At 33.8% G+C, this 23,546-nt stretch overlaps 3 protein-coding genes across 5 annotated transcripts in view; 2 read left to right on the forward strand and 1 right to left on the reverse strand.

Annotated features, from left to right (window-relative positions):
- Positions 1-266: 266 nt before the first annotated feature.
- LOC127712254 (tubulin alpha-1A chain-like) lies at positions 267-3,750 on the forward strand. Its single transcript, XM_052218587.1, has 3 exons — positions 267-426; positions 777-999; positions 2,554-3,750. Exons 1-3 carry the CDS (start codon positions 424-426, stop codon positions 3,681-3,683), a joined length of 1,356 nt encoding a protein of 451 aa, XP_052074547.1. The 5' UTR covers positions 267-423; the 3' UTR covers positions 3,684-3,750.
- Positions 3,751-16,882: 13,132 nt separating this feature from the next.
- On the forward strand, positions 16,883-20,426 carry LOC127738919 (uncharacterized). The gene is made up of 2 exons (XM_052250416.1): positions 16,883-18,313; positions 20,421-20,426. The coding sequence occupies exons 1-2, from the start codon at positions 16,943-16,945 to the stop codon at positions 20,424-20,426; spliced, it is 1,377 nt and encodes a 458-aa protein (XP_052106376.1). The 5' UTR covers positions 16,883-16,942.
- A 1,939-nt stretch (positions 20,427-22,365) lies between these two features.
- The window catches only part of LOC127712676 (neurocalcin homolog), a 35,306-nt gene continuing 34,125 nt past the window's right edge, over positions 22,366-23,546 (reverse strand). For all 3 annotated transcript variants that reach the window (XM_052219277.1, XM_052219285.1, XM_052219269.1), the window contains one exon: positions 22,366-22,652. In XM_052219277.1, coding sequence (XP_052075237.1) covers positions 22,470-22,652 — 183 coding nt within the window. In that variant the 3' untranslated portion in view covers positions 22,366-22,469. The remainder of the gene's footprint in view (positions 22,653-23,546) is intronic.

Raw genomic sequence — 23,546 nt, forward strand, 5'->3', positions numbered from 1 at the left:
TAGTTGCTAGAATAACTTTATAACAGTTATAACAAATGTTACAATTGTTTGTTAGATTTTGGCTCAAGATAGACGTCTACGCGACGTCCAAAATCTTTTAATTTATCTTATTAACAATGATTAATTTAACTTCAGTAGACTTTGATCAATAAAAGGGTCAAAACGATTTAAAACCAATGCAGAATTTGTCACCCGTCCATTACCATGTGTTTGATAAGAGTATGATTAATAAAGAGACGAGTTTTGGTTCTGTTGGTACTATGGAGATGTCAAACACGACTGAACAAGAGTTTTCCGGAATATAAAACCGACTGGCGGTCCGATTTTGGCATTTCACAAGGTACCTCTCACAAGAGACGCATTGCTGTCTATAAGTGAGTTTTCTTGGTTGAACTTGGATACCAGTCTATTTAATTTTTAAGCATGGTAAGTAACTTTTGTATACTTTAATCGATTTTATTATCTTTTATTTTTATTCAAATATCACCGTCAAATATAAAGGTCAAAAGATCTTATTTGTCTTCTAATTTTTTTGTTTGAACGATTTGATGTATAACAATTACTAGTACTGAACTGATATTTCATTAATTTTCTTATCTTATATTTTGCTTACTTAAATATTACATTAATAATTGCAATAATGGATGGCTGCATATTTCGGAAACAAAAACGATCAACAAGGTATATTCTTCGTCCTCTAATGACCTTCAATGCACATTTGAATGTAACCTTCATTTACGAGATTCATCATCTTCTATTACATTGGTATTTTTCAGAGGGAATGTATTTCTATCCACGTCGGACAGGCCGGAGTACAGTGCGGTAATGCCTGTTGGGAACTGTACTGTTTGGAGCACGGTATCCAACCTGATGGTCAGATGCCCTCAGACAAGACCATTGGAGGTGGTGATGACTCCTTCAACACATTCTTCAGCGAGACAGGAGCTGGCAAACACGTACCCCGGGCTGTCTTTGTTGATTTGGAACCAACTGTAGTCGGTAAGTTTAAAATAAGGGTACACTTTTTTTAAATACAAAATAGTAAAAGTAATGTGAACAATGTTTTATTTAACTGCTCATCTCTTACAAAGAGACGTCTTGAACTTGCAGTGAAGTGTTAATATTTTGCTCCGTGGAATAAGGCCTCATAATGACTACGAGATGAAGAAAAACAGTAAACGCGATGATTTTTTGCTTTTTAGTTTAGTGTTTTGGGGGAATTAATGTCAAGAATCAATGCACCTCGTCCCTTCTTTTCCTAGACAAACACTTATACATACAGATATCTGTCGGTTTCTAGGAGTCAAGGTTAAACTTTTTTTGCAACTGCACTAATGAAATATTATTCAATATAATAATCAGTGACATTTTGCACAATTTACAAAGCAAATAATGATTTTGACTTTTTTCTTTGGGCGAGCGGCAACAGACTAAACTACGGACATATAAAATACTTGCATAGAAATTATACATGATATTAGATAATTTCTCGTTGATCTCTTTCTCTCTATATATGAAAGAAGTTTAACACAACATCATAATTATTTTATTAGCAATATATGGATAATAGATCTTTGTAGGAAATCATAAATCTTGGATTGAAAACCACTTCTGAAGTACATATATATACGATAACCATTTATATCTTTTTGTTGAATACACGATTGCATAATGTAAATCAATAGAACGTTTAAATACGTGTTTGTCAGTGACAAAAAAGTAAATTTTACTCTTTTAACTGTTTCGGCCTACTTCCCGTTTTTGAAATACTTTTGAATAGACAAACTTTAGTCCTATTTACATAGGTCTGCATTTATTTACACATGTCTGTCCTCACACACTATATTGAATCGTGCATTGTGTGCTATCTAAATAAAATGTTTACATTGCAACTTTTACATGTTTATTCACAAAGATATGCTTTTAACTATGAAAGCAATTTGTATAAGATTGATAAATAATTTTCTTTTGAATATATACGTTAATGACAAATGCTGTGACCCAGTATGTTGATATTATTGAGAATGGAAACGGGGAATGCGTTAAAGAGATAACAACCCGATCAAAGAACAGAAAACAGCCCAAGATCACCAATGGGTCTTCAACACAGCGAGAAAATACCGCACCTGGAGGCGTGCTTCAGCTGGCTTCCAAACAATAATGTATACCAGTTCAGCGAAAATGGACGTCGCACTAAACTCCGAAACATATAAATGAACCAAAATTAAAAAAAAACAAAACAAAACATACAAGACTAACAAAGGCTAGAGGTTCCTGACTTGGGACAGGCGCAAAAATACGGCGGGGTTAAACATGTTTTGTGAGATCTCAGCCCCCCTCCCTAATACCTCTAGCCAATGTGGAATAAACAAACAGCAATACGCACAGTAAAATTTATATTAGTAATAAATATTTGGTATAATTGCTCATAAGATAACTAGACGTCGACGACCGAACAACATTGTACATACATTTAAAACATTGCGGGTTTTTTTTCTGAAAATCTTTTTCAACAAATTACATATTAATTGATAGTGTAATTTTGCATTTCAGATGAGGTCAGAACTGGTACATATCGTCAACTCTTCCATCCAGAACAACTTATCACAGGAAAAGAGGATGCTGCAAACAATTACGCCAGAGGTCACTACACTATCGGAAAGGAAATTGTTGATCTGGTTTTGGACAGAATTCGTAAATTGGCTGATCAATGTACCGGTCTCCAGGGATTCCTCATCTTCCACAGCTTTGGTGGTGGTACTGGATCAGGATTTACATCACTTCTCATGGAACGTCTTAGTGTGGATTACGGAAAGAAATCAAAACTGGAATTCGCCATCTACCCAGCACCTCAAGTCTCCACTGCCGTCGTAGAACCATACAACTCCATATTGACCACTCATACAACTCTTGAACACTCCGACTGCGCATTCATGGTAGACAATGAAGCCATCTACGATATTTGCAGACGTAACTTGGACATTGAAAGACCAACATACACCAACCTTAACCGTTTGATTGCACAGATCGTTAGCTCAATTACTGCCTCCCTCAGATTCGATGGTGCTCTGAACGTCGACTTGACTGAGTTCCAAACCAACCTGGTACCTTACCCACGTATCCATTTCCCATTGGCCACATATGCACCAGTCATCTCTGCTGAGAAAGCCTACCACGAACAACTCTCTGTTGCTGAGATCACTAACGCAACATTTGAGCCAGCTAATCAATTGGTAAAATGCGACCCACGTCACGGCAAATACATGGCTTGCTGTATGTTGTACAGAGGAGATGTTGTCCCTAAAGATGTCAACGCCGCTATTGCTACAATCAAGACAAAAAGAACAATCCAGTTCGTCGACTGGTGTCCAACTGGTTTCAAAGTCGGAATCAATTACCAACCACCAACTGTTGTACCAGGAGGTGACTTGGCTAAAGTACAGAGAGCCGTCTGCATGTTGAGCAATACAACTGCCATTGCTGAGGCATGGGCCCGTCTGGATCACAAATTTGACTTGATGTACGCCAAGCGTGCTTTCGTCCATTGGTACGTCGGAGAAGGCATGGAAGAAGGAGAATTCTCAGAGGCCCGTGAAGATTTGGCTGCTCTAGAGAAGGACTACGAAGAAGTCGGTGTAGATTCAGTTGAAGGTGAAGGCGAGGAAGAAGGAGAAGAATATTAAACTAACTGAACAATAAAAAAATCAGGACTGTTGTTTCAAAAAAATAAATAAATTTAAGCAACGTGTACAGTTGGAGTCTTATAATTTAAAACTTGACTTATAACTGACATAACTGCGTTTGCCCTAACATTTATATTACTTCTATTGCTAATTACCTTTCATAATCTTTATAACTATTTATCGTTCTTTTCGATAGTGGAATAACACACAAAACCCCAAAAAAGACAAAACAGTAAATAAACAAACTCGCTAGAACCCTGAACATCAGAAAGGATATCATAAAAAATAAAATACTCACGTAACACTCATAGTGAATTCAATGCTACCAAAGGGTAAATATATGGCACACATTAAATAGTCAGAAGGAACATGAGTCAATCAGATATTCAAGAAATGTTTTACATTTTTGATGCTTGATATTGCATAATCTTTTTTCTATTTGGACAACACGAAATTTCAGAGATGTAATGATACATTCGTATAAAAATATGAAAATATGGTATCATTGCAGAAATGAGACAACTTTCCATCGTAGAAGTACGGCCTTCAACAATGAGCAAAACACATAGCACATAGCAGCAAGATAAAGAAGGCCTCGACATGACAAATGTAAAACAATTCAAACGAGAAAACATACGGCCTGATTTACAAACAAAACGATTAACGAAAAACAAATGATATACACCAACAAACGACAACCCCTGATCTTTTAATCGTTTTTCGTTTTTTGCCATGACATTGTAGGTTTTTCCGACTAATGATTGTGAATGTCCCTTCGGTATCTTACGCCTCTCTTTTACAGGCTCCTGACTTAGTACAGACACATACGTAGTACGAATTGATCATTCGATTCGAAATTCAAAATCTAAATAATCTACCATGTTTATCAGACTTTTTTCCATGCCCATACAACTTTGGTGTTGGTATTACCATTTGCTGTTTTAGTCCATTATTCACATACTAGTAACTAGATTCGACAGATTCTTGTAAGCTTAGAATTGTAAACGCTAGACAAAGTCTTACTATGATAAAGAGACAAAAAGTTTGTTAACAGAAAACAAATAACATACGTTCAATTAAATTCTGATGGAAAATGAAAATTCGACACAAATAACTTTGCTTCTAAAATATAGTTTTGCTTCCCATCAACGACGGGGAGGGGGATTTTAACGACCTTGACTACACATGAGGGTCTTGCACGGTCGGCCCTGGCTTGTGCCTTTTTGGGCATTTAAATAATATATTTTTACCTTATGGTAATTGATATAATTTTGAGAGACAAAAAGAAAAAAAAAACCATAACATGAATAAAAATAATGTAAAAAGTAAAAGCCACCAAAAGCCGGAACAGGAGAAAAGGCCAAGCAAACGACAGTGAGCGGCAGCAACGTTGTCATGGTACACCAGCAGCCAAGTAAAGAGCGGAGAAATTTGATATGCTTAATTGTGTATGTGAATTTAGTAGCCAAAATATTTTGTATAAACCCAAATATGCCTAAATAATGATGTGTATGTGAATTTAAGAAAAATAAATAAGTATAAGGTTTTATATGTACATAACAGAAATGAATAAGTAAAATGAAATAAAAGAAAACCAACGGGTGTATGCATTATTTTGACTGCTTTGTGCTAGCCTACTGTTAATGCAGGACTTCAAAGTGCTAGTACACCGGAATACTGTCAGCAGGAAGACAAACGCCCCACCTTCCCATCAAGATGCGAAGCTATTATTTTTGTACGATATTCACGCCATCTTAAAATTATTACATAACAAATATCGATTCTCATTGGTTGCCTGATGATGTGGGAAAGATTCTATTGGCTAGAATGAGCTATAGAATTGGGAACATGTCCCGGATGTATGGGTATTCAAGATCCGATCAATCATGAAATAATTTTGCCTTTACTGGTTTACCTTACTATATAATGTCGTCTCAGTCAAATTCATATTGATAAGTGGAAAGATGAACCCGTTTCTGAGAGCTCATCTGACTATATATGATCATATATGCATATACTTAAAATACATATTATTGCCAATGATCTTCATAATACATGTATTCCGTGTTATAAAACCAAATAATATACAAAAACCATCTAGGTCAAGAGCAGTTGATTTCTTCGCATTAGAATTGTTAGAATTTTGGGATATTTAGGTGCATCAAATAACAAGTTAGTATAAAATGGCTGTGTAGGAAAACATGCATGAGGATATCCATATGCAAATGAATGTTGCGTCAAAGGTGAATTTTAAACGTCCCATAACTCTGGAACGACAAAACATAAAGTTTTCAAAATCCAAAGCGAGTCTAGATTAACCACTACCAGCAAATTAACAGTGTAAAGATTATAGTAAAATGATCCAAGCATACTAGTTCTAGTGCATGATAAGTAGAATATTGACTTTTATTAATCTGACTGTCAAAGTCCCATAACTGTGGAATAACAAATCATAAATTTTCAAAATCAAGCAGTATCTCTAGAATGGACGCCAGATAAAAATTTTTGTTGTAGTTTACTCACTATCGACTTCTGTTTATTATAAAATACACTCTTTAGATTCAATTGTGAACATAAATGTCCCATTTAGAACGAAACATGAATGGGAAAGTAATAGGAATTCCTAATAGTGTCCACTAATTGTTGATTTATTGTTCTGAATACAAAATTACAAGATACTGAAGTAACTTCATGCACTACGTGTGCATTTGGAAAATTTATCTCTCGTCAATGGTGCTTGATACCGATAATTTGATATACAATAGTGGCAAATGGTACCACGTCCGGAACAGTTTAATCTTTTTATGTATTGGTTGGGTTGTTTCTGTTCTTCAAGGAAGACATCTTTCAAAAATTTACAGCATTATAGGTGATATCATTTTTCTTGTCAGAACTCTTATACTCTTTAAAACTTCATCCTACATTTTGAAATGTATTTGATAACACTGTCTATAAAGCTTAAACGATAAATATAACCATAATTATTCTGAGTTAAAACTAATAGTTTTAAACATGATTAAATTGGCGTTACTTTTGAATATTTCGACAAAAACAAACAGCATTTATGAATCCTCATTCAGGTCAATAGATTTACCAATAAAGTTGTTGATAGATGATTGTGTGTGGTATTTTGGGCGATATCGAGTAAGATATAACACGGGAGTAATAAACAAAAACAATGAGAAAGACCGATAATGCCGCCTCTAAAAGAGATAAAACAAACAACAGTCGTCCAAAAATACTTACACAGAAAACTTAAAATGGCGCAACACGAACCCCACCAAACTGTTGTTGAACTCGGATAATCCGGAAGGTTGAGTATTCCTGCTCAACAAATGTCACCCTTCTTCTTGTTCATTTCAACTGATGCCTCTTCACTCTTTATATATGGCAGGTCATTTTACATAGACACTTACCCTCCAGGTGTCGCTCCTTTTAAAGTTTATGCGATTCCCTCAGTTTTTGTTTGTTTCCTTGACTTGTCTATTCTTAATCGATTTACAAGATTTGAACATTAGTAAACTACTTTCGCCTTATGTATGATGATGATGTTACTTTAAAATAGGGGAAAAAACGATTTCAGTATAAAAAGATTGTTATTTGTAACAAAAAGGCGTGAAAACTGATCAGATGAATAGTTTTCCATCAAAAACAGAAATCAAGTTTGTATACGTTTGAATTTACAAACTTTATTGTCTATTGAAGTTATTCCGTTTAACATTGGATATCTTAGATTGTATGCAAAATATCTCCAGCGATTTATAAAGTATCATATAGCGCTTAAATGATGCGTCTCATTTTGACAAAATGAATTCCTAGATTATTACAATTATTTATGATTGTATTCGGACAGAAGAACCAATAAGATAATAACAGGATGACTCATTTACTATCATCATTAAATAATTTATTGGTAGGCTTCCTACACCATTTCATAGAATTAATATAATTATTTATGTATGAAAAATTGACATTATTCTGCGTTTGAGGTTTTAAGATGTAAGTTTAAATTTATCATTTACTTTTTGATTTTGTAGTTTTCATGATTACATAGATTGAAATTTTAATGGACAATCTTAAATTAGCTTCAAGTATTGGATTAATTTAGAGAAATTTAACATTTGCATCTGATTTCTTCTTCCAGTCTCTTAATATGTTTCCAATTTAACAGAATTTAAAGCATGCATTAGTGATTGTTGTCAAGACCCATTCGTGTGTTCTCGGTTGTGATTTACTCCTAGTAATTTTACAACTGCCACATGTGAAAACGAAAAGAAGGAATTTGTCTTTACCTTTCGGAGTAAGTATTTCACCCTTTTTACTTACAACTTATGATTATTTTTTGTTATGATTATTTTCTTATTTTTACTTTTTACTTTTGATTACCGTTTACACTCCCCGCCACCTCTCACACACACGCACGCCACCTCTCACACACACGCACGCCACCTCTCACACACACGCACGCCACCTCTCACACACACGCACGCACAGTTTGGGATACATCTGCTTTATTTCTGTTTCGTATATATACCTTTTTAACCCTAAAACATGTCCTTTTCACTCATTGTTTGTTATGGAAACATATTTGATAAATATATCATCGAACAAGCTTACTAAAATTAAATTAAAGTATGTTTAATAATTCTCTTGAATAGGTAAAACTTAAAGTTAACAATTGATATGTTTTTTTAGTTGTGCTAAGAATGAAATCATAGTCATCCATGTCTTTCGGGTTGTTTTATTCTCCTAGCTAGGAGCCTTATCCCGTATTCGGAAGCCGCCGAAAAAGAAGTCTCCCATGTGTGGTCTAACTGATGTCTTATAAGCATTTTCTTTCATGAATTCTGAGCTGATGTGGAGGTTTCGGCATAAGAAACCAAGGTTTCAACTGGTTTTACCTGTGCTGATATTGATGTGTTCTCCTCTATCTAGAGCATTTGCGGTGGTGCAGCCCAGGTATTTAGTTGATGTGTCATGCACCAGAGCATGCATGGTCGTTATGTTTGTTATTCCATCCGATTAGGTTTTCTTTTCTGTCCCTGTTTATCCAGATCTTTTTAGGGTTTATAGCAGTCGCTGCATTAGGTAAAATGTAAAATTAGGTAAAATAGACTTCCGTATTGTCAGCAAACAGTCTCACTGTTGAGTTGGGGCTTATGGTATAATAAGAAGAAAACAAATTGACAGTGGCTTAAAACTGGTCCTTGAGGGTACTCCAGATTCTACTTTCAATTTGTCAGACTTTTGCCTTCGACCACTTCTACTTGTGTTCTGTTTGTGAAAATTCTTTTATCTTGCCTGCGTTTCACGAAAAAATCTTACGACTAAAATTAAGCGCAAGTATACTGAATAGTTCATTACATACGATCAATATAAGTCATAAACGTTTGTGTGATAGGCAGTTTAGACTGTTTTCCAGATTGTTTGGGATATCGAGTATATTCAAGTAGCTGTGTTTTACGTGATTTGTTTACTCCTGGTAACATGCTGGAGAGTGTATAGGATTTTATTTGCCTTTGCATGCTTCGTGATGTTACTGGTTCCATATGGTATGTATTTCTGACCTTTTATGTAGACATTTGCGGTTTGCCAGTCATCGGTTATCAATCCTTTCTAGATTGAAAAAAAAATGTTAATGATAGTTAGGATAGGAGCAATTTTGATAGCTAGTTCTTTCAGTATCATTTGTTTGATGTTGTCAAGTCCAGAAGCCTTGTGTGGGTTGATATTTTTTATTTGTTTTTCAACTCCATTATTGCTGATGATAATACAAAAAGTAAAATAACAAACATACCGAATTCCAAGGGAAATTCAAAACGGAAAGTCCTTTATAAAATGGCAAATCAAAAGCTCAAACACACCAATGGAAAACAACTGTCGTATTCCTAACTTGGTACAGACATTTTCTAATGTAGAAAATGGTGGATTAAACCTGGTTGTATAGCTTGCTATACCTCTCACTTGTATGACAGTCGCATAGAATTTTGGCTGTTTGAATATTTTTCTTGTAGATCAGTCATGAGTCTGTTTTCGAATCCGGAGAGACCATCTTTGTCAGAAGTTTAGGATTATAGTATAATTGAGCTTATGCAAAGATCTTGTGTCCCTTTTGAGTGGATTCGTGCCAATAATATTTCACAGTTCTTGTGGAGTTCTGGTACTTCAAACTTAGTCATTTTTTTGGCTATGACGACTCCACTCCCAGTTTTATTTTCCTTTTCTGTCCTTCCGGTAAATGCAATAATCGGGTGCAAATATTTGGCTGTTTGTAATTGAACATTCTAGCAAAGTTATTATCATGATAATTACACCTGGATTTGTAATATATATTAAAGGTTTTTGACTTGGTGCTGATTATTTCTTGTGGACTGACATTTAACCACTGGAGTTAACATTTAAGATCCTTATTGGTCTTACCTTTTCTTCTTTGCTGCTTTACTGATGCCGTGTGCCTTCTAGTAGGTATTGAGATAAAACTGTTATTAATTGGAATAGTTGTCTGTCGAACCATAACATAAGGAATTTTGTAATTTGAGTATTCACAAATCTCAGATATGTTTCCATCATCCACAAAGGAAGCGAAATTTTTTTGCCATCGAAATATCTTGGCAGTTGGTGTGAATCCATTGATCTGATCATGAAGTACCGCAGTTAATGGCTCTGTCGTCCTTGCTTACATGCAGGTCAAATGTTCCGCAGGGGTATTTGGTGCTGTCAATGTGTGTTGGACCTGGGTTTGGATTTACATCACTTGCGTTTGCTATAAGTATGAACACTGAATATGATGTTACAGATTTACATTAATATGGATTTACATTTATTGGTGGGTTTAGCCTATTTATTGATGTTAATACTAGTATGCAGTTTATATCCTGTTTTATTTGTACCTCTTCATCTTCAAATCTTGCCATAGTTTCATTTTTCATGCTCATAATGGTGCTTGCAATGATGATTATGCCTGTGATATCTAATGCAAATGTTTTTTAGTAAGTATTAGACTCTGCACTTATATGGTGTCTATAAACCTTATCTCGGCACCTGGATGTTGCCCAATAATCTTCATTGCTCTTTTGTATTCTTTAAGAATGGTGTTCACAGTTTCATAATTATGGTAATTTAGTCTAATAAACTTTCCCTCTTCTATGGGAATATTACAGGCTGCTGACCAAAGGTCAATATTAAGTCGGTATGACCTTTGGTTGATTTGTTTATTCTTTGATCAATGAAATCCATCAGTTCAGATGTCTTTGTTCCAGCGATGCACTAGTATTTTAGTGGGGACTCTCTGTTTTGACATGCTTTTTATGGTAGAGCCTTTGCTGTCAGATACAAGTATCGAAGTTTAAATTTGTAACCGCTTGGAATTTTGAGTGGATCAGAAATATTTCTTTATTTTGTAGCTAATCTGAAAATGAGGGTTTGGGAAAATATACAGTTTAATTTTTTTATTTTTTTTGCAAACCGGAAAGGTAAGTTTTTGTTGTTGTCAATATGAACTTTTCTTCTCGCCAGATGAGCGGACTGAAAGTAGATATATATATTTTTTTTTCACATTTTCTGGAAATTTCACCAGTAATTTTGTAATACGAGAGGAAATGATAACATTTAGATTAATAAATCGCAGAATATTCTATGTTGACAATGAACTGTTTGGGGAAAAATAAAGGCCATCATTTTATGCGGCTTTTAATTACAGAAAATCACTATCGGAAAATCGCAATGACGTCTGGTCTGAAAAGGATATTAAAAGGTGAACAAAATAATCCCGTAAGACTGCATGACTATTGAATTGTATAAAACATGCACAGAAATGCATTAACATTGTACAGCTACACAAGAAAATGTTGACCTTAGAGGCGAACAACTTGTACTATAGCCTGATTTCTGATTAAATAAAACTTCGAATCGGGATTCCAACCTGATCAGACATTCCTGAAAAACCAATAAGATATTAGAATAGATAACATAGCGATTAAAACATTATAATGCTTGGTGTGTCTGAGTATTATCATTGAATGTCTCTTGAATATTCCCTCATTGTATCCTAGCATATTCCAAGAAGTTGTTTCATATAGATTTCTGACAAACTTTATTGCAATTAAGTTATTCCTGTGATCAACTATTAACAGGATTCACTTATGTATCACAGCCTATTAAAGCTGAGCCAGCAATATTCAGTTAGGGGAAGAAATTGACCATCATAAACTTACCATCCTCTTCTTTTGCTTCCTTACAAATTATGCTTACTTTTTGTGTCATTTATGTGCATATGCATGTAATCGGTATCTTCCATAGATTTGATTTCCAGTAGTTTAAATGGTGAAATTTTTTTTTGTATCCATGGCAACAATATATTCATTTGCTATAAACCATTGGAAAAAGGGGTGCGAAGACGTAATTAATATATTTCCCTAAAATTTGACCAAAATAATAATTTCAATCCCTTGCGGTTATGCCTTTTTTAAAACTTTTTACATGTATTTATCAAGAGATCAAATAAAAATCATATGCCTTCAAGTCTCATTCTTTTTAGTAAATTTGCATATAAAAGTTCGTGTGAAAAATAATGTTCGCGGACCGTTTTTATTTAGATTAATCCGAAAGTATTGGACATTGAAGTTTGTCTTGCTTTTGTTTTGCGTGTGTAGTATACACATGTATATTATAAGGGTTAGAACACTGTAGTGTACAAGTGTATACTGCAGGGGCGGATCAAGCCATTTTTAAAAGGGGGGTTCCAACCATATGTCCCCATTCAAAATCATTGATCGTCAAAAAAAAGGGGGATCCAACCCCCGGACCCCCCCCCCCCCCCTCTGGATCCGCCACTGTACTGACGTTTTATAAATATGATGCAATGTCTTGGGGCTAGACGAGATAATTTTCCAATCAGCTAATGTATGCTGCTCAATTATCTCCTGTTTTGACTTATCGTTGGATTTTGAATGAATAAAGGGATATATCTCGCAGGTAAAACATGCACTGCTTACTCTTTCTAGGTTCATTGTCTTTTTTTTCTAGATTCATGTTGCAGAATAATTTTTTTCGAGACTGTTATCTGTGTTATTTTTTTTGTATTGGTTATATAAAATACGGGGAGGGGTTAATTTATACCATAACGTAGTTTGTTCATTTTCTACTGTTAAATTACACTTGGCGTCCGTCGTCCGTTAACCTATACAAAAATCATCTCCTCTGAAACTACTGGGCCAAATTTAACAAAACTTGACCAGAAAGACTAGATCTACAAATGAGTTAACATGGCTGAAATTGTCCGACGACTCCTTTTTAAAGTAATTGCTCTTAATTCACGATTTGTACCCATTGTTCGTGTTTTTGTCAAATATTTTGAAAACTAGATAGATAGTGAAACACTTTAAAAAGAAAAGATCAGCAACAAAACTGCAAATAAGTTAAATGGCCGAAATCGTCAGTCGACTCCTTGTTGGAGTAATTGCTGTTTAAATATATTTCATTTCGTTTGAAAATGGGGTTTTCCCGTTTGCTATTAGTAGGACTTATATATAGATGGGAACTGGTATAACTAGTTCTGCAACAGTACTAGTACTACTATTTATAAAGTTTGATGTTAGGTGCATAAGGCACGAGAAAAGTTTTGGCGGTTTCTACGGGTGGGGTTTTATGGTACAATATAAAGTTTGGCATTTAAATGTATTAGTATCGAAGGTGCTCGCAGTTACGTCGAATCGAAGTTAGTCACATTAGTATATATATATACAGTTGCTGTTACGTTTATTTCATGTATTTACATGGTTTTGAATGGTAAAACACTACAATTATTTATGATAAAAAGTTTTGTGTCTCAAGAAAAAATAATATGTTACTGCGAGCACCTAATCCTATTTCTGTGATTGTATTGTTTATAGATAATTGAATTTAGAGTAGAATTATTTTTGATTCGGACGAGCAGGGCGAGGGAGAATTTAATGACAATGTTTTTGTCTTGGTGTTATCTTGGTACCACATGTGACGATTCTTGCTGCTTCTCGTTGCAAGTTTTCGAAAGATGGTTTTTTTTTTATCAGAAATATTGTCCCTGACACTAAGAATGGGCGTATAAAAGATAAGTAAAATTTTTAATATTAATTTAAATTTTAGCTTTCGGAATAAGGCTTATCGGGAAAGAGCCTTATCAGTAATAATTTACATGATTATTCCAGCCCCGTGTTCATTTAAAATAACCCCTAAATATTCACGCGACTCTACTTCTCTGATAATATTATCATTCATATAATTTGGTGGGTAATGAGGTTTGTAGCGCTTCTATTGAGATTGTCATTATTTATGTTTGATTTGGGTTGAAATTAACAATCAATTGATTAGACCAAATATATATCTCCTAAATATCTTTAGTTAATCTTTCTGCCGCTTCATATTCGTTATCAACCACTATATAAATTGATGTGCCGTCAGCAAAAAGGTTTAATATCACATTCTATATCATTAAATATGTCTGAGTCATTTATATAATATATTAGAAATAGAATGGGACTCAAGATAAACCCTTGATATAGCCCATTTGATACATGCTCAGTGTTGGGCGGTTCTCCACCAATGTCAACTTGCTGTCTTCTTGGGTTCAAGAAGCACTCAGACCAAAGTAACAATACTCCATCAATTCCCATTTGTTACGGTAAAAAATCACCTTTAAATTGTAGCCAACAAAAGACACAAATCAATAACAAAATTTAACAAGATTTATTATACACAATTTTACAAGAAATATTATACACAATTTTACAAGAAATATTATACACAATTTTACAAGAAATATTATACAAATTGAAATGTCAACTTAACTGTTAAAATATATGTCCGATCCTTTTGTCTTTTCTTTATCCGGAATTCTTCTCTTCACTGTTGCCGGAATCCAAACAGAATATTATGTCCAATAAGTCACAATCTAGTATGATGTAGTTAACGTAAATAAAAGTGTCAATCCAACAACTGCAGAGAACTTCTGAGAATACAAGAAAGTTAATGTCTAATCTGAAAGTCTAACTTTAGTGATCTTTAGTGTCTGTATAAGCCTCTGTTCCAAACTCGGTCAAATGATCGACTTATGTGGCAAAATATTACCCTTACCTCTATTCCTGTATCCAATGCTTTACCAATTTCGTTGGTTTAACGCCGAATCACCAGGGATAAAACAAGACTGGAATTTTGTTAATAAAGAATTTGTGATAATGAATTTAAAAAGGTATTCGAAAATGCACCTCTTCATTGTCTTCGCAATATTTGATAGCAAAGATATTTGACAATATGTAATTCAGTAATATTTCTAGGCCACCCTTATTTCTATAGACGGGTATAACATTTGGTAGTATTTTGTCAGCAGGGATCGATTCAAAAGTTTGTAAACGGAAGTTTTTACCGACCTCAGAAGTCTTGGTTTGGTTAAATCAATTGTTTGTAATGTAAAGAGATATTCTTCGAAATTTGGTATATTTCCATCTTATAATATTACAGATACAGTTTAAGTTTCATCGTAGTTGATACTTTTGTACAGACTAAATCCTTTCAATTTAAAAAAAAAAAGGTAAACCGTTTTCCCGCATATTTTCCTTAATCATTGACCTTGAATCGTAATTTGGTATAGATTCTATATGACATCGGACAGATTACCGCCTTTTTGCGTTGTATAGAGGTGTTGTCCTGCTTTATTGTATATAAACAACTTATATAATTCACTCTTTTTTCTTTCTTTTTTTTTGTGTGTGTAAAAAATGGAGATATTCCCAGGACTTTATGTTTTTTTGTCATTATATGATAAGTAACAGATCAAGTTTGAGTTTGGTCATGATTGATTTTAAATACTGATTAATGTATGGTTTAAAACTATACGGACGAAGGAGTTTCATTCACAAATTTTAAGCGGTATTTCTTAATCATTTATTTTAAAATACTGCTCTTTTTTGAGGAATTTTATAGTTTTACCAGTGGTGGCATTTCAATCTTTATCTGTGATGAAAAAAAAAATTTGATATTGTTTAACATACAATCGAAATTTGAAATGTATCTTTTTCATTTTTTTTAACAACAAATTCTGATGCACGAACTCTGAATTTTATAAATCGGGTGTTTTATGATATTCTTAATCTTCGTCCTGTTGCGACATTGGTGTTTTCAGAGACCAGTGCTTTTACAAGGAGGGTCACCACTAATTCTATTCTTGGCCCCTTTGCTTTCTATGCTTAAATCTTCAATTTCAAACGTTCATAGCTCATTTTCTTAAGTTCAAATAAAGTGACAGCAATTGCATGTCAAAGCAATATCTTAGCTTTCATTGTGCTGAAAAAAAAATCAACATACCTTTAATTGCATATAAGAGCGTACTAGTTCCCGGAACTTAAAAGGTAAAGAAACTGTAAATGGGCTATGTCACAGATTTTGCTAAATTTTGCATACAACCTTGGCTGGTTGAACTATAACTGAAAATCGAAAAAAAATAACGCATTTATCTCTTTTATCATCTGAAATATTACTGATTGAAATCTTTCAAAATTGGTGAACATTTTTATAGGAAGCACATATAATCGTGAAAAACCTTCTTAAATTTGTCTTAAAATCATCAAATCTCTAATTTCTAATACATAGATTTTTCTTAAAAAACTATATAAAACGGAAATTAATGTATCAACAACATATAGTTTTTTAAGAAAAATTCATGTATATGAAATTAGAGATTTGATGATTTTAAAACAAATTTAAGAAAGTTTTTCGCCGATCGTAATTGCTTTCTATACAAATGTTCACCCATTTTGAAAGATTTCAATCAGTAATATTTCAGATGATAAAAGAGATAAATGCATTATTTTTTCGATTTTCAGTTATAGTTCACCGAGCCAGAGCTATATGCAAAATTTTACTAAAATCTGTGACATAGCCCATTTAGCTTTTATTTGATACCACATTTACCAAAATGTTCTACATATTTTGAAAGTTACACCCATGCGCAAGAACTATTTTGTTGAAAATATGTACTATATTCTTTCCAGGCCCGAATTAGTGATGTTACACCTACAAGGCAATGGAACAAAATGATGTCGTAACAGAAAACAATTACTATTTCAATGCACAAACTACAGAAAATGTTAATAAAATTTTCATTTTATACATATTGATTAAAATTTTTTTTTGTTTTTTGTTAGATGAACTACAAAATACTTTTCGCTGTTATTTACTTATTTGGAATAAATCATGAATCATATCGTTTTAATCAATGCAGTGGAGAGATGATAAATCCCGATAATTTCTTTAAGCAATATGTGACGGCCTGTGGATTTGGATATCTTTGCAACAATAGTTTGGAAAATGCAACTGGTTTGTATGTGCCCAGGAGCCTAGGGCCTTGTCCATCTTGTGCATGTGATAATGGCTGCTTTTCTAGAAATGATTGTTGTCCTGATAAACTGTTTACTCGACCATGGACAGCATGTGAATCTACCTCAATTAACAGTCTATATGAAACTAATCTGGTCAAGTATCCTTTAATTAGCAGCTGCCCTGCAAATGCTTTGTATGAAGATACACTGTCATGTTATGACCCAAATAATCCTTTTACTGCATCCACATATCAATACAGGCATACACCGGTAAATTCCAATCGAACACAACTGTCTTATAAGAACATTTTTTGTGCCTTATGTCATGCAGAAGACCCGGCAGATTTAGAAAAATGGGATATATACATCAGCAACAGCAGTTGTGAACCGGAAGTGTATAACATTGAGTCTTCGTTTTCCTTTTCTGAATTAGCCGACCCTAGATTTCATACGTTTTGTGATGCCTGGTATATACCTAAGTCTTACAATATGGTTCCGCAATGTTCTAGTGAAGATCAAATCCTATATAACGATTGCAATATAACAGGAACTTGGACAGCTTATAACGTTGACATATACCATGCTTGCCGCTCAGGCTACGGTCCATCTTTTCGCTTGTACAGTAATATATTTTGTTTTATGTGTAATCCACCTAGACAACACGTTCCGCTCATATCTTCATGCAATTTAAACATTTTGAATACAATGTATGGGAACGATCTGTTCACTTTGTGCAACAAACAAGAACTGTCATTTATAACTTTTCCTTACAAAAATGTATTTTGCTACCTCTGTAACTTGATAGTGAAAGATGACTTCCTTTACAAACCATTTTCTGCAACAGAAAACGAGTTTCTTTTAAAAAAGTCCGTCGTTTACATTTACACAAATATTAGGCTGAACAATTTAGATCATGTTGTAAAACAAAACGCTGACGTTTCTACAGATTTACCTTCTTTCTATGACAAAACTTCAATCGTTTTGAATGGTGTTCATTACAATCTGTCGTCTCTGCTACTGACAAAAGTTTTATCATCTCCAACAAATATTTGCAATAAGAATAATCTTCCTCGTAATTTTCGTAACTTAACCGCACAGAACTGCGACTGTGATCCGAACTGTCTTTTTACAAACAAGTGCACCTGTTGTGTTGATGTTGCAATATCATATCCGTTAGAGTGCTTCAATTCATTATTTGTAGTAACAAATGGATGTTATGGTGATAAAAACATTGGCAAACCGTATTTTTCTACCATTAACTTCCTCTGTGAATCAAATACCGTTTACGGATCTCTTCCAGTAGTCTTTAATGGGATAGACTACAAGAACATTTTCTGTTATATTTGTAACAGTGATTATCAAGTTTTAAATGATACACTTGTTGTTTCATCCGACTATCACATCAGAAGTACGTTTATTACATGTGCTGAAACTGTTCCCATGTTGTATAGTGTCACGTTCGATGATATATTGACACATGCACGAAATTCGAAGTGTAAATTTACTTTCGAAACAAAAGACCATATTCCAAGAGGATGCGTACAGTCTTATTACCACCAAGTTTGTGATTTATCATCTGACGTACCCTTAGATTTATTTGAAGTATGTCATAGATTATCGTATGAAAATCTTTATCCATATGGTGACTATAAAAATGAGATTTGTTTCCTTTGCGATAACTATGGCAGAATGAAATCTTCGAATGACACAATACAAACATGTAGTGATACTTATAGTAATACATCACTTGCAAGCGCGTGTTATAATTTACCAATGTCACAGTCAGACATCATATTTCCGTACAAGAACTCCTTTTGTAAACTTTGTAATCAGGAATGTTTTCCTCATTGTAATTTCGGTGAACCGATTCCACCATTGTCAGACTGTCTAAGTGAACCGGGTTCAATTGGTATCGTGGATCCCCCATCTTTACGACAAGTATTTGGAATTCCGGTTGAAGAACCAAACATAGATCAAGAAGAATCACACGTCGTTCTTAATTACACGCTAATGTTTGATAAGATAAATGTAAGTAAAATCCTTTTAGGTTGATTATTATACTGTAAGATTCAGAATGATAACATAAAGCCAATATAAAGCCAGTTTTTAAAGACAAGATTGGTAAATACCGAATCACTAACAATAGAGAGAATGTCAGATATCAAAATCCACAGTACAATGCAAAAACATAACAAATAAAAGGCTATTTGTTTTCTAATTTATCAATGTGTAAAATAGGCCAATTCACTCACAAACTTGCCCTGTGTTGTGAGTAAGTTTGAGAGTGTAGTTGTATATTTTCCCAGTGATTAATAAATAAAAAATGACGTTTAAGGCTAAAATTAGTTCTAAAAAGAAATACTTCAAATCACTCTGTGTTAATGAAAATCAGTAACCTCTATTAACATATAATTAACTATTATAAGTAAGTATTTGTATTCAGTGAATACTTCAAAATGTATCGGTTTTCTTACTGTTTTGATCGTATTTATTTCATTGAACTTAAAAGAAACGACGGATGCAGTTAGGTCAGGTTCAATCTGACAAACCTACAAAATCTGTTGACTAATAAACTTTACGACGAACAAATGTTTCCTGTTTCACATTGTAAAATTTCCATGCTTAGGTTTCAATACTTGTGAAGAACTTGCATTTATCGTTTAGAAGATATAAAGTTATGCATTTTGTAGATAAATGTTTGCTGTAACAAAAAAGCTTCATAAGGTTTTTGCAATAGTAAGTTGAAGTAATTTCTTCATACGTTTCAAGGTCACAAACGCTGATAAAATATCGGAGTAACACGACAAATATATCATTTATCGTAGCCACGATTTCAATCGCTCCCGCATTCATGGCTTTTCTTGTATTTTCAGCATATGTATCGATCCATTACTTGTTTTCCTGGGCGCATGTTAACACCTGATGAATGTAAGGTACGGGATATGACGGAGAAAGTTGGAGAATATGTATTGATGGTAAAAACAGTAGGCAGAATCGTCAAGAAAAACAACTACGGATCTAAACTTCTATCCACATTAAAAATATTTTTCAGGAACGAGATGGCGGTATTCTTGAGAAATGAAAGATATTTTATAAGAGAAATACGAATGTACTCAGACGTTGCCTGTAAGGACGTGTACAGTAATACTTCAAATATTATCGTCAACTTCACGGTTTTCACTAAAATTACTATTTCACCTCTTGACATAATTTACACATCCAAAGGTCGATTAGAAAACGAACTAATAGAGATTTATAACAAAATTCAAAATAAGACTGAATTTACTTTTTGTGGACAAATCAAAAAGTGTCTAGATAACGTTCCTCTGGATTTCCTAGAATACTCTACACATAAGTTTGTAGCATTAACAAACATGTCTTTTTGCAGATATGAACGAGAGAGCAATCGACTTTCCTTTCACACACCAATTACCTATATAACAGACCTACTCACATGTCGTCATGTTGAATTTCCAATGAAAGAGTGTATCGTTGATGAACAAAATGGTATACTAAACATTCGTTCACCCTCAATTACACTTTACCCGGGGATGTATTTGATACGAAGAGGCAATTCTGTAAGCTTCTGTCTCGATCGTCTCCTCGGATACTCTTTCAATGTGTCCTCTGTTAACCAACCCGTGGATAAAACCTTGCGCATGCTTACTCTTATTTGTAGTTTGGCATCTTTGGTGTGTCTGTTTTTAACTTTTCTGACATACTGTAAGTTTGCCATACTTCGAACTTTACCAGGAAAAAACTTGATGGCACTTGTATTCAACTTATTCGTGGCTCAGTTTATCTTTATAATGGGCAATAACATGATAGAGAATCAATCATTATGCAAAGTAATTGGCGTATTGCAGCACCTGTTTTGGCTTGCTATGCTGTTTTCTTTCATCGTTACCTGCTTTCATATGTTAAGAGTATTCAATACAATGCAATGTAGACAAACATTTCCACTTCTGACATTTATTAAGTATACCATCTTTATCTACAGTGTTCCCGTTGGAATAGTAGGACTTACCATAGTGATTTCCTTGTTAACCTATGACGATATGGGATACGGGGGGCAAATGTGCTTTATTTCTCACGAGTATTTAAGATGGAGTGCATTCATATTCCCTATCCTCCTTACAATGTTTCTTGACTCATTATTTCTTGCATTAACAATGTACCGAATCATGTCTACCAAGAAAGTATCATCGTCAAATCAAGAAAGAAACAATGTGTTCATATTCTTTAAATTATTTGCAATTAGTGGTGGCTTATGGGGTTTTCAGATTTTAGATGCCTTTTTGGACTTTTCTATGTTTTCGTATGTAATCAGTGTTCTCAACTGTTTCCAGGGTTTATTTATCTTCATAAGTTTTGTATTAAATAAAAGAACGATCAAATTGATTTTGCATAGTAACGCACCATTGTCAGAAAATACGACACCATCCAATATGGAAGTACGACGGTCATGTGCCATAAACGAGGAATGTGTAACGGGTAATACTGCGAATTTTGATACTGAGCAAACAGGTGTAAATGAGAATACTCGTTTCTAAGAAATTTTGTCCCACTATTTCAATCATTGGCAGCGATAGTGCGTCTTTTTCATCGGGCATGTATCTAGTTAGGAACTAGCATTATAAAAATAAGAAGACTGGTATGAATATCAAAATATATTTGACGCCATTAAATGACTTTGTTATGCAAACAGTGCAAGTCCAGACGTTATACGGAATCTACAGACTTTCAGATATTAGTGTCTTTGCCTTTTCCCCAGAAGGAGCTTCTATAAATCATAAATGTAAATTAGACAACCACTTAAATAGAGGCTAAAACAATGTTCAATTCTTTTACGTGCATTACCTAACTTCCTTAAATGCTTTATCGCCATACCTTTCATTCATTTGAGACGTTGTAAAATTGTAGAAGTTACACAATTTGTGCATTTAAAATCTTTAAGGAAAGACACGCATCTAACTAGAATCTGACGGTATCAAAAAAGCAATGTTATAATTATTCATCAATCATTTGCAAGTCTGCTGAGACGCAGAAACAATTATCCACATGAACGTAAACTGCAATATCAAAAAGCCATGAATGAAAGGAAAGCAGTTCAATAAATATGACAAGATGACATCGAAGTCGGAAGTAACTGTATCAAAGAAAACAAAGCTAGCACACTTGTATAGCCAACTTGCAATACATACAGTTTCTTACATAATATGCACTGATCATTTGTTTTGATTATTGTTTTCTTTCTTGTAAGTGTTTAATTATGTGGTAATGTATAAATACTATGTATATGTTTTATTGTGTGGAAATGTATAAATACTATGTACTAGTATATGTTTTATTGTGTTATGTAAACACTGATTACATTAAATTACTTTATCAAGCACATCATTTAGTAAAGGTCAAGATATTTTCGCCCAAAAATTCTTCATGAGTCAGGATCACAACTTAGAAGATCCACAAGGATCTGTACCTTATCTGCTCCCTCTATGAACTCTTGTTGACTTATAGCACTGTCTGAGTTTTTATCCAGCATATTGAAGATTTTCTCTGCCATGTCCTCTGGTGATTTAAATTCTTGTGGTACTTTGCCCGTCATTTTACATATAGCCTAAAAGACAAAAACGTTCTGAACTGCTTTTTTAAAACTAAGAGCATATCATATTTTATAGAATTATGTGTTTTCTGTTTTTCTTCTACAGTATTGAGAAAACATGAAAATAATGTTACCATTGAAATACATTAAAGACTAAGTATACGACTTAAAATTATAATATAATCCATTTATTCTTACTTCGTTAAGTTATTTTCAGACGAAATATCCGATTAGGATGCTAAACAGCCGACAAAAGTTCTCTTTAACCCTAATTCCACAACACTGCTCCGACAGTGGACAAAAGAACATGCACTTATAGTCCTAGATCCTATATTTATCACTTTGACTTACCGGATTTCAACGATTGTATCAGATTCATTATCACTAATATCTCTCAGCCTTTTTGACTGAGTCAGGATTATGACGAGTGATGCATCGATATCATACGTTTATCCTGTCGACGCACATAGTCTAGCTTTGTCTTTTGGTGTTTTTTTTTTTTTTTTTTATCTTAGTTTGCATATTCAAATGAAATTAACACTTTCTAAATTTGGTGCGCCCGAAACGTTTTACCTTCGTCAGGAAGGCTAATACCTAAAAGTTTGAAAGCCGAAGATGTATGAATACTTGAATACTAGTACCTGATGAGTTATATGATCAAACGGCCCTACTAATAATTACCACATTAAACTAAGGTGAACTTTGCCTGAGTGAGTTGCAAAGTGGATAAACGCGTTTTGAATTTCTACTGCTTTATATTTACATTAAATTCCAAACGAAAAAATAATATAATGAGAGGTGATGTAATCTATTTTAGATGTTTAATGGTGAAACAAATAAAGGCAACAGTAGTATACCGCTGTTCGAAATTCATAATTCGATTGAAAAAAAATCAAATCCGGGTTACAA

This window comes from Mytilus californianus, unplaced genomic scaffold (assembly GCF_021869535.1).
Source record: "Mytilus californianus isolate M0D057914Y unplaced genomic scaffold, xbMytCali1.0.p SCAF_1, whole genome shotgun sequence".
Lineage (NCBI taxonomy): Eukaryota > Metazoa > Mollusca > Bivalvia > Mytilida > Mytilidae > Mytilus > Mytilus californianus.

Excerpts from the sequence above, each read along its gene's own strand:
- LOC127738919 (XM_052250416.1), top strand. The coding sequence starts at position 16,943 with ATGATAAATCCCGATAATTTCTTTAAGCAATATGTGACGGCCTGTGGA.
- LOC127712254 (XM_052218587.1), top strand. Across the intron at positions 1,000-2,553 it reads TTTGGAACCAACTGTAGTCG|ATGAGGTCAGAACTGGTACA; the intron begins GTAAGTTTAAAA and ends TTTGCATTTCAG.